Source organism: Schistocerca piceifrons, chromosome 7 (assembly GCF_021461385.2).
Source record: "Schistocerca piceifrons isolate TAMUIC-IGC-003096 chromosome 7, iqSchPice1.1, whole genome shotgun sequence".
In the NCBI taxonomy this organism is placed as follows: Eukaryota; Metazoa; Arthropoda; class Insecta; order Orthoptera; family Acrididae; genus Schistocerca; species Schistocerca piceifrons.
The window spans coordinates 483,781,456-483,796,667 of NC_060144.1; the positions used below are offsets into that span (position 1 = coordinate 483,781,456).

Genomic DNA, 15,212 nt, shown 5'->3' on the forward strand with positions numbered 1-15,212 from the left:
TTAGGGGTTCATAAAGGATCGCATGTATGTGTCTCAGCTACCAGCTGATCTACGCGACTTTAGAAACAGCATGGTTGCAACAATTACTCCAGATACACTGACCAAGGTTTGGGAGGAAATCGCTTACGAACTCGATAGGTGACGAATGTGCTCACAATGAACAGTTCAAGAAAAACTGTTTGAGTTGGTTTTTCATTTGACGTATTATTTAAAACTATAAGTTGAATTTAACAAATGCTACAAGGCCTTAAAACTCGTATATTCATTTTGAAAATTTTGTGTCTATATGTGATTATGCCTCATGGACTAATTTTTTTTATCATACAGGATGACCCCCTCCACCGACAAAATTTTCTCAGTAGTTTAATATGACACACCTATGGGTTCCTGTGCAGTGAGTAAGATACTGGACTCGTCAGATTTAGAGATCTGTGCTTAGTATAAAAAGCATCAGGTAGAAACTTCCTAGCCGATCCTCATCTCCTACCTTCCAAACTTGACATAAATTCTACTGCGGAACTTGCGGAAGTAGCAATCTTGGATGAAAAGAGAGCTAATCCTGTAAATAGAAGATAAAGTACTGGCGAAAGTGAATCTGTGAGGATGGATCGTGAGTCGTGCTCCGTAGCCCAGGTAGCAGAGCGAAAGGCAAAGGTCCTGTGTTTTAATCTGCTGGGAAGTTTCATATCAGAACACACTCTGCTGCAGTGTGAAAATTAATTCTGCTTGCTTCAGGGTATTTCAACCCCTTAGCTTATATACAAGGTCCCATATCTTTCCAACCTATAAAGGTGCTCTGTCTGTAATACTTTGGCATTGTTGGGGTTGTTATTTCCTACGCGTCCTTCCTTTTTTTTACTTGTTGTGTCATGAGTTTTCGAAATATGAGAGTTGAACAAGAAATAAATTCGTGAACAGGCAGCACACAGCCACTTGCCGATCATATGCAGTTTTTGACTCCTGGCGGTCGTCGAAAGGAAACATGTCACGATGTTTTTACTTCTGCAACTCTTCTTGTTGTAAATTCTGTAACATTTGACTGAAGAATAATCACGAGCGATTACTACCTTGTTGCTATACTGGGAACAAAGCATGAATAAAAGAAATAAGAACAGGCACAGTTATCATTACAAAGATAAAAATTTAACAAGAAAGCTTACAAATACCAAGTTTCTTTATTGTACATATATTTACAGAAAAGTAAAATTTAAAATAAGAAAACTAAACATGTTATTCCAACGCAAATTATATTGTTCTAAGAAACATCAATATTTTTTTAAAAATAGAGATGCATTTCAATATCACAGAAAAAATATAATTTTTTCCTGCTTAGTAAAATTCTACTGTCTGTGTATGTCTAAGCACTGGAAGAAAAATACTAGGCTAGAATTGCGACTAGAGTTTCATAATGTTCAGATACATACATTATAGAAAAAAGTATTGCTTACATTGTAGCACCCGAAAAAAGATCAAAGTAGTTCAGTAATCATAATTTACAACTGACCATACCACAATCGTAACCATCAGTGGTCATCATTTATTTAATTTAGAGTCACAAACATAGTAGCTGTGTACTTTGAATAAAACCATGACCAGTTTATCGAATACAAAGCTTTATTCTACAACACATCTATGAAGTTCACAATGAAAGTTATATGCAGAATGTGACTGTATTTATGAAATAATGTTTTGCAAATAGTGTTTTAAACCTATGGTAACTATGAGGTGAGTTGTGCTCATTGTGGGAAGTGAATACACTTACCAATGCGCATGCACACAACCGCTGTGGCTATACAACTGCCACGTGAATGAAACATATGTTACCAGGTAATTACTTATTTACACAAACAGCTTTGTTCTTTAACTTTTGGTCAGCATTTTGTTCCAGTATTCGTACTATGGACGTAAAGAACACTAAAACTCGACTATTCAGAAAGGAAAATAAGAAATTTAAATATATTTATATTAAAGACAACAATATGTATATATACTTTTAAAATTAATAACAACTTTGGTTCTAAAGCTTGAATGAAAGTAATGAGTTAAAATAAATTATATGACTAACTCAAATTATTTAAGAATAAATATCAATATGTGGAATGAAGGGAGCTGATACAATGCCTATTTAGGCCACACAGTAGATGCCGTTTTATAGTTTCATCACATCAACTGCCATGGCATCTGTCACTGGCCTGTTACAATTCTGAACTGATTGTCAGGAATCCGGCGTGTTGCAAAGAAGTATTTCAAAAAGTCTTCAACAGGTTTTTTGCTATAGTTTCAGAGTTCACGTTTAGCTATAAGTGAGAGTCTATGAAAAAGGAAAGATGCTCCTTGCTGACATTATTTGGTGTCTTGATTCTCACAATGCGGCGGTGGCGTTCCATCTGTGTTGCCCAAATCTTGACTGTACTGAATCGTGCAGCACTAAAGTACACATGCACAAGAACTGAGGAAAATTAGTTTGCACTTCTTCTTCCAACTCTAGGGTGTTCCATTCTACCTTAGTCCGATAGACAGCAAAACAAATTAGGACCACTGGTAGCTTTTAATACTGAAGGAAAAGCATCAGTTCGACTTTCTACAGGTCGACAATTTGATATATTAATAAAACTCTTTTCGTTGGCGCTGCTCTTTTCATCGAACAAGACTGATGAAAATGAGCAAATGTGGAAACTACTGCACTTTAATAATTCTTATTAGACAAAACCTCCCATAATTTAACGTCAAATACTTCAGAAAGGAAGACTATTATTAAAATAGATATAAATATACATTATCAAGCAGTTTTTTTCAACTAACTAAATCACCGAACCTCATCAACTGCTAACACTATGTCCATCGACAAATAAAATTAACAGAGATGACTTTAAATGTAGGTCTTTCTGGTTGCATGATAATCCATTAAATAGACACAACTGACTATCTAAACCGAGCATATGATCCATATAAAGATGTTATTCTCAACAGTACGATAACCCATCATAAAAAACACAGCATGTTTCTTAAAAGACACTCGTGCCATTACTTAATGTAACTGGTGTGTCAAATGGATCGGAGGAAGCTTGTGTACATTTGAAGGAGTGGTCAAGTCGGGGAAAATGCACAGTGCAAATGATGGAGAACACAGTTACGGCCATTAGAGACAGCGCAGTTTTGTGCTGAGTATAATAAAGAAACCAGGGCAGTGGTCATAATTTTCGCAGTTACTTGTGGATGACGCTATAGTTGCTTGTCATTCACATGTTGCCAATTCCAGAAAATCTTTTCTCTGTGTAAAATTTTCTTGGGAATTTAAAATGTTTACCAAACTAGGGAACAATGGAAGGATTTTAGAAGATATAGGGGAGTTAAGAAGCATATCTAGGAAAAACAATGAAACATACGTCACATGCATAGATTTAGAGGATTTTGATACAGTGAAATACAATAAAATGTTTTCCATTACCAGGCAGTGTGATAGCAACTCTGGAGATACAAGGAGAGTCCATCTCTTTATGTGAGGCAAACTGGTGTAGTCATTATTGATGGAATAGTTCAAGAAACGAAAACCAAGGGAGGTATAAGTCTCAGTGTTAGTCATCATCATTACTGATATTTATTATATATGTTGAAGGGATAATGAAAAAAATAAACAACTACTTTCATGTGATAGTTGTTTCTCACTGATAGAAAATCAGTATGATTTGGTTCACTGACGAGATAGCAATTGTCGCTGAAACTGAATCTTATTTGATTCGGGAGCGTAATGAAATGGAGTTCGTGCAAGCTGATGGCTGTAATACTCACGAATGGACATGGTGTAAGGCAAAATGTAAGACTTTGGCAGAAGACTGATGAAGAAGTGGATGAATTTTCCTACCTCGGATGTAAAAAGTAAAAGAAGGAAGAAACGAGAAAACATAGCACAAAGGATTCCACTAGGCAGAAATGAACTTCTGAAAAAAAAGAGCAGTTCCTGATGTCTCAAAATATAAACCTTGAGACCAACAGATTGCTGATAAACTGAATTTGGAGCACAGCTACGAGATTATTATTGTTTAAAGATTATCATCCGCCATCTTATATGGTTCCTAAAACTGGATAACATCATTTTGCGTACTTAATGGCGAGTTCTCACACCTGATTTATTATCATCCAGCAGTCTGGATGATCGTAGACACGTTCGTCCTTAAATTCATTCCACATCGGAAAAGAAATGCTATTTATTTTTCATTTCCGTGTGGTCATCGTGTCTGTAATTGATGAATAACTATTGAAAGTAGTAGTTACAAACATGAGATACCTTCAACAACTATTTATTCTCTTCCTAATCCAATATCCAAACGTGTCTCTTTCGTATCCCAATATAAAGGCTAACGACTTCGAAATTACAAGGATCCATCTTCAGGTATACGAATGCTGAAACAGGTGGAGTGTCATAAGTCCATAAAGATCGCAGTTACATTGGAACACAATAAATATAGTTGTTTGGATACAGAAATAAAAAGAGAATAGGAAGTTTATATTTTCCGCAATGAAAGCCTTGGTGGCAGACTTATCCATCATTGCCATCACTATGGAAGCTAAAAGATCCCGAAATTCAGGCTGAACAGTGATTTTATAATGGTGATGAAGTGAGGAGTGATTTCCCCTCCGTCTTCCACAAGCATGGTACCTACGAAACCCCGAAGATTGGGTTTAACACAGTGTTTACAATTGCAGTGAGACTAAGAGTAACTCCCCACTATCTTCCATCGCTACAGAATCTACAAAATTCTGAAACTGTGGCCTAACACAGCATTCATAAAGATAATGGAATGAGGTTCTCACCATCGTTCAACACTTGAAACTCGAGCTTAATCCACTCTTTGCAAGCTCATTCAAGTGAGGAATAACTATCCACTGTCAACCATCATTTTGGAACCTACAATTACGGAAATTCACGCTGAAGATTGCTTTACAAGGGTAATGGGATGGGAGGGTTACAAGGGTGATGGGATAGGGAGGGACTCCACACCATATTTCGTCACTAGGGACCCTACAAAATCCGGAAATTCAGGCTTAATAGCGACTGTACAAATGAAATGGGGTGGAGAGGAACTCCTCGCCATCATTCATTTACAGTGAACGCAGGACTGGAGCTAGTCGTGGAGGGAGCTACTCATGTGATTGACGAGATAGTTTTGAGATTTCACAACAAGCTGGTGTAGGAACTAGTTAACATCGAATCTTTGGAAGGGGATGGGAGAGGGGCTGGAGAGCAACTGCCTTACACTGTCCCTCGCTGGATATACTATTGCCTTCCTACGCTACGGAATCTAGAAATCCGGAAACTGAGGCTTAACACTGGCTTTATAAGGGCGTTTGGTTGAAGAGGGACCTCCACCATTTCCTGTCGCTGCGAAAGCTACGAGGGGCTTTCAATTAGCAACGCAACACACTTTTTTCTCGTCCAGTTTCTATTGAAAAAATGTGGAGTTTGTTGTGGGACATCGTGGAATATTCCAGCTTCAGCCCATATAGTTACATGAAGCTCCGACAGGTGGCAGCGCTATACGTAAACCTCAAAATAGCTTTTGCAGTGGACGTACATACGAAGCAAAAGCTTTCATGGAGTTTCTTTTGGAGTAAAACCAGAGCATAGCAGATATCGTTAGGCGCATACAGAATGTCTATGGAGACGTGGCAGTGGACAAAGGAAGGCGAGTCGCTGGGCAAGGCGTCTGTCATCATCGCAACAAGGTAGCGCAAACCCATCCGATCTGCCGCATGTCGGCCGGCTGTTGATTTGAAGAAACGACTTCAGCATGTTCACCATCACAAAAATGCAAACGAAATTCTCCTTCTCGATGACAGCGCAAGTTCTCACAAAAGGCTGCACACCTGAAAGGAGTTCACAGCTTCATTGGTCTGTTCTTTCTCATTCTCCCTACAGCCCAGATCTCACAGTTTCCGACTTCCATCTGTTTGGCCCAAAGAAGGATGCACTGCACTGGAATCCGTACACGAATGATGGGGGAGATTATTAATGCAGCAAGCCGTTGGCTCCGACGTGGACCAGTCGAGTTGTATAACACGGGCATATAGGTCCTCACAGTAAGATAGAAATTTTGGTAAGTCCTATGGGACCGACGGGAGCAGCGCGAACCTTGACAAGGCGCCCCCTAGACCACACGGCTACCCCACGCGGCCGTAAGATAGCACAAGGTCGCCACATCTAATGGAAATTATGTTTAAAAATAAGTTTCTGTAGTCAAAAGAGTGGGAAATATGGTGTTTTGGAAAAAATTAACTTGCTTTTAGAAAAAATGTGTGTTGAATTACTAATTGAGCACCCTTCGCACAATACTAGAAATTCAAGCTTAACGTAGGCTATATAAAAGCGGTGAGGCAACGAGGGACTGTCTACCATTTTCCATTAGTATAGAAATTTAGGCTAATACCGGTTTAAATGGGCAACATGGTGAGAAATAGCTTAATGATATACTCTATCACTAGAGAATCTACAAGACTGTAGAATTCATGCTTAGCATATGCTTTAAAGGGAGATGAAGTGTGGAGTAACTCCACTGATCTTCCATGACTACAGAAATGACAGGAACGTGAAATTCATGCTTGAGACAAGTGCGACAGAATTAAGAGGAACTTCCCAAAATCTCCCATCACTGTGGAAGTTAAAAGATCCTGAAGTTCGGGCTTAACAAAACGGGTTGAGGTGAGGGCCGGCTTGTGACAGACGCTGCAGCAGTCGGAGTGAATTACACACTGCTGAGGATGCGGCAGACTGGTCGTCAGGAGCCGAGAAGGCACCCGCCTCACGCGGCTCCGGCATCGTCGGGCTCCAGCTTGGCGCCCATCCTGCGCAGCGCGATGATGGTGTTGACGGCCTTGATCCAGCGCTTCTTGATGACGTAGCGCTTGAGTTTAGCCGTGGACAGCTGAGTGACAGCGGCGACTCCCTGCAGCCACTTGTGGCGCAGCGCCTGGGCCGCCGTCATGCGCCTTCTGCGGAACAAGCAACAGCTGGGGCTCACTGGACTGGGAACTGGGGGCGCTGCCGCCTCTGCGTCGCGCAGCTGCCAGTGGTGCTGCTGCCGCTGCTGGTGCTGGTGGTGGTGGTGCCGGCGGTCGAGGACTCGCGGCGCACCACGGTGCGCTCGTCGCTGCGCCACTCGGCCACCACCAGGTGCTGGAGCAGGTCCGGGGGGTTGTGCAGAGGGTCTGGCAGCGCGCGCGGCACGTCGCGGTTGAGGTTGGAGACGCGGTGCTTGCCGGCCTGGCGCCGCCACGCCGGGGGGCTGTCCGCCGGCTGCCGGGGGCCCTGCAGGAACGGGGGCGGCGGGGGCAGCTCGGCCGGAGCGGGCACGTTGTTGTTGGCCACGTCGGCCACCGGCGGCAGCGTCGACGGCGGCGACAGCAGCGAGGCCATCTCGTACAGCTTGTCCGACAGCTTGCGGATCTCGTCCGCGAGGTTGACCGCCCCGGGCGCGGGCACCTGCGGCAGCTGGGGCCCCGAGTCGCGCCTCGCCGTCACCGCGCAGCCCTCGGAGGCGCGGCGCTCGAACGTCTGCAGGCGCTCCAGATGGTAGCGGCCCTGGCTGGGCACTGCCGGTTCGAAGTGGCGCACCCTGGAAGGAGGAGTGCCCACCACCGTGGGCGCCGACGGCCGGCGCTGCCCCAGCGCCACCTGGTGCTGCTGCTGCTCGAGCACCGAGTCGGGCGAGGACGACAGCGAGGAGGTGTAGGAGGAGTAGGAGGTGAGGGAGCCCGGCGGCGACGGCGACAGCCCCCCCAGCGACGTGTGCGACGCCACCGTCTGCAGCGAGCTGCTCGCCAGCGGCATGATCATCTGGCCGCAGCCGTCGAACAGGTACGGGCTGTTGGGGTGTTCGTTCCAGCGCTCCACGAACACGCGCAAGTTATCTTTGCTCAGGTCTAGCTCCTCCGGCGGTGGAGGAGGGGCGGGAGGCTTTCTCTTGAGCCAGGGGTGCGCTAGGCACTGGGAGGCCGACATGCGCCCCCTATGCAGGCAGACAAAGACCCCATTGTTAGAGGGGAAACACCGCACGGCACATGCACGCTCTGGATCGCCTGTCTCCACAAACAGAAACTCACTTCCTGAATTTTGTTAAGGGCGTGACTAATTTAAGGAAAAAGGAAGGAAAATCAGGCTTTAAATCCCATCAACATTACGGTCATTGAAATGAAATGATCGTTCGTAGTTATTGGCCGGGAGACCGCATCTGGGGATGTTCGGCTGCCTAGTGTACATTCTTTTATTTGACATCACTTTGATAACTTGCGTGTCGATAATGAAATGGACAACAAAACATCCAGTCCCCGACTGTATAAAGTCTCTATCCTGGCCAAGAATTGAGCACAGGCCCCCTGGGTGGCATTCAGCTGGCAATGACCTCTGAATTGTGGAGGTGAACGTCAACGATGTTGGAGAAAACAGTCTACATCTACATGATTAGTCTGATAGTTGCCTTCAAGTGTTTGGCTGAGGGTTCATTCTACAGGGTGTTGTAATAAGAGCGTAATATTTGGATTGCGCGCCATTTTGTCTGTCATCATTTGGTAGGTCGATAAGTATGCGAGGTGTGTAGGAGACAGACAGGAGTTAGTAAACATGGAACACTATTTTTCTACACGATGCAACAACGCGCCCTTATTTTAAATATTGCTATCAAGTTGGTGAAAATTTGTTGCTACGATCCATAAAATGCGTCCAGTTTCAGCAAAAATACTGTTCGGTATTCATCAAATGTAAATTTGTGAATGATTTGTATGAAAAATAAGCATTCCCAACATGTCACTATTTTGTGTGCATTGTGCTCTGGAGGAATCATTCGACTATTGTTCTTAGAAGAAAAGGTAGGTATAGTGCTAACGGTATATGCCGAATGTTATCGTAACACGATAATCTAGTTCTTGGTGCCCCAATTGAAAGATACTGCACTTGAAGAAATGTGATATGGTTTCAGCAGAACGGTGTCACTTGCCATACGGCCTATGAACCACTGCTAGTCTTGCACCCGTCTTTAGCTGATCGTGTCATCGCTCGTTTGGTGACCACAATCGAACTCCACGATCTTGCCATTTAACAAATTTTATTCTGTGGGTTTTCTGAAGTCTCAGGCTTACGCCAACAAGCCTACGACCACCCAAACTTTAAATGCTGAAGTTGATCGCTGTATCAACGAAATACCACGACATTAGCGCAAAATGTCTTATTCAGTACGCAGTTCCCAAAAGTCTACATCATAAATCGATAAATATTACAATATACTGCTACAGGCTACCGTGTTTTATTTAAAATACAAATCTAGCGCTCTTATAAAACAACATACACACTTTCTGATCAAAAGTATCAAGAAATCACTGTGTAATGCGTAATTGATCACTAAATGTCACGAGAGACGGACCTGCCAGTACCAAATGAAGTAGCAACCATTGTGTTGTCAGAAGAGAAGCAATAACAGTGGAATGGGCTGGTCAGAAGGGCTCAGTAACTTTGAACGTGGAGTAGCCATTCGATTTCACCTGAGTAACAGATCTATCAGAGTCATTTCAAATGTCCTAACACTGCCCAAGTCGAACTTTGGTGATGTGGTTGCCAACTGGAAATGTGAAGGAACAACCTCAACTAAATGGTTCAAATGGCTCTAAGCACTATGGGACTTAACATCGCCGGGGGACTTAACATCGCCGGCCGCTGTGGCCGAGCGGTTCTAGGCGATTCAGTCCGGAACCGCGCTCCTGATATAGTCACAGGTTCGAATCCTGCCACGGGTATGGATGTGTGATGTCCTTAGGTTAGTTAGGTTTAAGTAGTTCTAAGTCTAGGCGACTGATGACCTCAGATGTTACGTCCCATAGTGCTTAGAGCCATTTGAACCATTTTTTGAACATCACACACATCCATGCCCGAGGTTGGATTCGAACCTGCGACCGTAGCAGCAGTGCGGTTCCGGACTGAAGTACCTAGAACGTCAACTAAACCAAAAACAGACAGACCTTAGGTAACCACAGACAGCTATCGTCGAGCATTGCGAAGACGGTTGTAAAAAGTCGCTTTAAATCAGCGGAAGGAATCACTCACGAGTTCCAAAGCGGTACGAGCAGTCCACCTATCACAATGACAGCATGTCGGGAGTTAAAGGACTGATACAATAGTGATCAGCTACTCACGAGCCTTACATATCTGTAGTCAAAGGTAACCATCACTTGAGATGGTGTAAAGAGGGACGATACTGGATAGTGAATGCTTGGAAACGAGTGATCTGGAGTGAGGAATCACGCTACAACCTACGGCAGTCCAATGGAAGGGGTTAGGTTTAGCGAATGCCTGGGGAACGTTATTTGCCATCAAGAGTAATGCCAACATTGAAGTATGGAGGCGGTGGTGCTCCAGTACGGAGGTGTTTTTTGTGGCTAAGGTGTGGTTCTCTCATTGCACTTAAGAAAACTCTGAATCCTGAAGAATATGATCACATTTTACAGCGCTGTGTACTGCTTGCTGTAAGGGAACAAATGGAAAAAAATGGAAATGGGCATTCGACGTCACTGGCCGGTAGGAGCCTTACGGGGCACGTCCGCCCGTCTTGGTGTAGGTCATATTACATTGGACGCCACATTGGGAGACCTTCGGGCCGGATGGGGATGAAATGATGATGAAGACAATACAACACCCAGTCCCTGAGCGGAGAAAATCCCCGACCCAGCCGGGAATCGAACCGGGGCCCCTTAGGACGGCTGTCCGTCACGCTGACCATTCAGCTATCGGGGCGGACGGGGGAACAACTTGGAGATGACGAATGTTTGACAATACACTCTGTCATAAACCAGAAGTTGTGAGGCAATGGTTTGTGGACAATAAGGTGTCTGAAATGGACGGGCCTGCCAGAGTCCGTGCATGAACGCAGTGACACACTATTGGGATAAGTTAGAACGTTGGCTTCGCTCCAAACATCAGCGTCCAACATCTTTACCCTCTCTGGTTTCGTCTCTTGAGAAAGAATGGGGTGAGATTCCTCCATAGACATTTAGACGTCTCACTGAGTAGAACTCAAGCCGATATAAAGGCGTACGGTGGATGCACGCCATGTTAATGTGGACTAGAAGATATCGAGATTTCTTTATGAGATAGCGTATTTCTGTATTATTCCGCTCTCGCATAGCACGTGGAGAATAGGGACACTTGAATCTTTCCGTGAGTGCTCTGGTTTCTGTTATTTTATCACAACGGTCTTTTAGCCCTATATAGACGGGAGTCAACAAAATATTTTGGCATTTAGAGGAGAAAGTTGGTGACTGAAATTTCGTGATCTCGCTGCAACGAAAACCGACTTCGTTTTAACGTTTTTCACCATAATTCGCGTATACAAAACGAGCTGCCCTTGTATGACGTCCTCCATCGATCCTATATTGTAAGGATCCCACGCCGTGCCGCATTACTCCAGAGTAGGACGGACAAGCATTATCTTTAGTAACATCTGAGCATGTGAATTAAGCACAATACAAAGAGGTCTTCAAATTACAGCAATTCCACAATGTAAGGTAACGTAAGAAATGAATGAAGATTATTGCTCTACATCCAGTCAATAATGAAGGCATTGTAGACGGTAGACAATGGTGGTTAGGGGTAGGATAGCAAAGGAAATCGGCCATGTCCTTCTCATAAGAACCATCCCTACATTTGTCGTAAATAAAAAAGCGAGAGGCCTTCAGTATACAGGATTTAGTCAGTGTCAGATAACATAACGAAGGAAGGGAGGCTAAGATTTAGCGTCCCGTCGACGACGAGGTCATTAGAGACGGAGAAGACTCTCACACGGGGAAGAAAGGACGAAGGAAATCAGCCATATTCTTTTCAAAAGAACTATTCCGGAATTTACCTTATCGGATTTAGGGCCAGCATGGAACGTTATTTTTGTGTTTTTGGTTTCAAGCCCGATGTAAAATGGCATGCAGTTCAGTCAGTTTATGGAAAAACCGAAGTTGGGAAGGGGGACCACTTCTTTGTAAAAGAAAAAAATAGTCACTGACTTTTTCCAGCTCCTCGAGTCAAGAAGTGCTGCGGTTACTCATCATCAGAAATGCAGATGTGGCCAGATAATGATTTGAATCACCAATAGCACAAATGTGAGTTTGCTCTATTAACCACTGTAGAGATACAACAAGAGGCCGTGCGAGTACTAAGCGGTATAACTAGGGACAAAACCACTTGGACCAAACCTACATGTCTCATATCACCCTAATCCAACATCCATATTTTTAAAGAAACTGGTGAATACATTCAAATTCTACTTAATTGTTGAAATGTGGGGCCTACTGTAAATTTAATTGGTATTCTCCTGAAATGGGAAAATGTGTGAGAAACGGCTTTTGCGCTCGGGTTCCTTACAGAGCAAAGTTTGGATACAGGGCATGAATTGCGTGTGTGAGTGGGCTCACTCGACCAAAGCTAAGATTTTTTACATTGTTCCTAATTAAACTTCATCTACATACATGTGGAAACAACTGATTGAGAGAATACGCCGATGAAGTCGTAAGAACCCTTTTTTAAAAGTACATTGGTGAGAAGCACTCTTTTCAACAATTTCTTTACGGATAACATACAGCCCTCGGGTCACTGTGGTAGGTACCACACATGAAAGGCCAATTCAGGAAAGATCTATTTAGATGTGTCAAATAAATGCTTATGTGTAAATATAGTACAACTATCGGAACATTAGCTTTCTCCGTTCGAAACTGATAACGGTGATGAACAGTAAAATGATTTAATGTTTCATCAGTTTATTGCTTGGGAGCTGTTGCACATTATTTTACAACACCTAATATCATGGATAATGTTCTGTATATGAAGAAGAGCAGGGGGCGCAAATGTTCGTTGACTCCGGACCAAAAACACTCAGGAATGAATGTTTTAGAAGTATGTTTGAAAAACTGAAGCGTAATCCGAAGATTTCTGATGGCGATATGTGACTGTAGACTGAACGTGTATCTACCATTACAAACTGAAGAATACTTCAGTCACATTAGTGGATCTGCGAACTCGAAAGCGCACAAAAATAGAAAGTAGAAACAATTTTGTCTTTTGGAAAAATGATGACAGATTCTTGGGATTCTAAATCTTGACTGACTGCTTGAAAAAGGGTGAAACACTGTTTAGTGTTGGCAGAAGAGCCAATACTGTTTTTCTAGAGGAGGCCGAAATGCACGCGTTTAATTACACGCTGACTGGTGTGAGGTCTGGAACAGGACAATATCTTGAGAATTGCAAATAAAGTACGTAGTTGATATAATACTTAACTTTAATCCACAATTGTAGAACATCGCTCTTGATGATACATGCTTCACATAATACATATCAATTGACTACGGCGTCTTGCTAGGTCGTAGCAAATGTAGCTGAAGGCTATGCTAACTGTCGTCTCGGCAAATGAGAGCGTATTTGTCAGTGAACCACTGCTATGAACGTCGGCTGTACAACTGGGGCGAGTGCTAGTACGTCTCTCTAGACCTGCCGTGTGGTGGCGCTCGGTCTGCGATCACTGACAGTGGCGACACGCGGGTCCGACGTATACCAATGGACCGCGGCCGATTTAAAGGCTACCACCTAGCAAGTGTGGTGTCTGGCGGTGACACCACACACTGACTGCAGCCGTACCGTTGAAATGAGTGGGTTGATACAAACTGCTGTCGTTTGGAATGGTGATCTTGCCACGGTCTATGTACCAACTCATGCATGGTTCGCTGCGGTAGCAAAATGGCACCAATTGGGCTTTGAAAAATCGCCAACCGGCTAATGCTGCAGCTCTTTCCTCATGCTACGTTTTTATTTCCGGACCTCAAAAAACAAACCACAGAGAAGAAATTTACCCTTAATGAGGAAGTTATCACTGGCACAAACGATTATTATGCAGTATTCTAACGAGTTCTTTTCTGAACGTATAATAAAATTACAATCTCGCAGAACTGAATGGATCAAATGCACTGAGCGCGATGGAGATTATGTTGAAATATACACTGCTGAAAAAAAATGCAACACCTTCGAGGACTGCGTTTAGTGGGAGCAGTGTGCATACTAAGGAGTCGCAGTCTTACTGTCTCATTTGTCACGATCTTCAACAATCAGATGGTACTCAGAAGGCTTTTCTGTGCACCCTCTGTTTTTCTCTGCAGAATGTAACTGTGCTGAGTTTAGAGGTGTACAGTGACTGCAACATTATTTTAGGGTACAACGATGCCCCACCAACGAGCACGTTCTCCTGTTGAACAGCTTGAGCCACGTGAATGGGGTGGCATTGTGAGCCTGCCTTGGACACACTGAGAGATTGCTGCACATGTCGAGTACAATTTATTGGTGATGTGTCGCTGCTTTAATGTGGAACATTCCCATACCTGTAGACTAGGTTGTGAACGTACGCGTAGATCAGACGCACGTTATGATCGACAACTTGTTCGAGCAGCAGTGGGCAACGTCACCCAGGGAGGAAACGTGGGCCCGTGTTGCACCTGCTGCGTCATCAGGGACTATTGGGAACAGTCTGCCCGCAGCAAGATTAAGACCATGTGTGCCCTGGCCAGGCTACCACTGACATCACCAACCATGGCTACTCAGCGATCGTGAAAGAGTTGACTGGACATTGGAATGGTCTTCACTGGTGACACTAGGTTATGTGTTTCTGCGAGTGATGGACGTACACACGTACTGCGTAGACCTGGTGAGCTGCCTATTCCAGAGGGTAGCGCTCACGTCACAAAGGTCCCACCACATGTCTCATGGTGTGGGGGGCCATCAGCTGCAACTCGCGGTCACGTTTTATGTTGCTGCATGGTGAGGCAACCGGTGCCCGCTCCATTGCACAGGTTGTTATATCTGTGCTGCTGCCATTTCTTCGACAGGGAACTGATTTGCATCTTCAGCAGGGCAATGCACGTCCACATATGGCTACCTCGACGCAGTGTGCTTTCCGTGGTGTACTACTGCCCCTGCCAGCGTGAGCACCACATCTCTCGCCAACTGAATACGTATGGGACACAGGAAGTGGAAACTTACTCGATCTCCATAGTCTACAAGAATAACTGCCGAATTGCAACAAAAGCTGTAAGAAGCTTGGAGAAGTCTATCGCAGGATGTCATTCGGCATCTTAATTATCATTAGTACGCAAAAATACACACCTGCGTTGTCGCCAAGAAGGGGGACCGGGGGGGGGGGGGG

At 44.1% G+C, this 15,212-nt stretch overlaps 1 protein-coding gene across 1 annotated transcript in view; it reads right to left on the minus strand.

Moving 5' to 3' along the window:
• Window positions 1-1,156: 1,156 nt before the first annotated feature.
• Window positions 1,157-15,212, minus strand: part of LOC124804748 (myosin light chain kinase, smooth muscle) — a 359,831-nt gene continuing 345,775 nt past the window's right edge. The window contains exon 8 of the mRNA XM_047265050.1: window positions 1,157-6,987. Within this exon, the coding sequence (XP_047121006.1) occupies window positions 6,798-6,987 (190 nt within the window). The 3' untranslated portion in view covers window positions 1,157-6,797. The remainder of the gene's footprint in view (window positions 6,988-15,212) is intronic.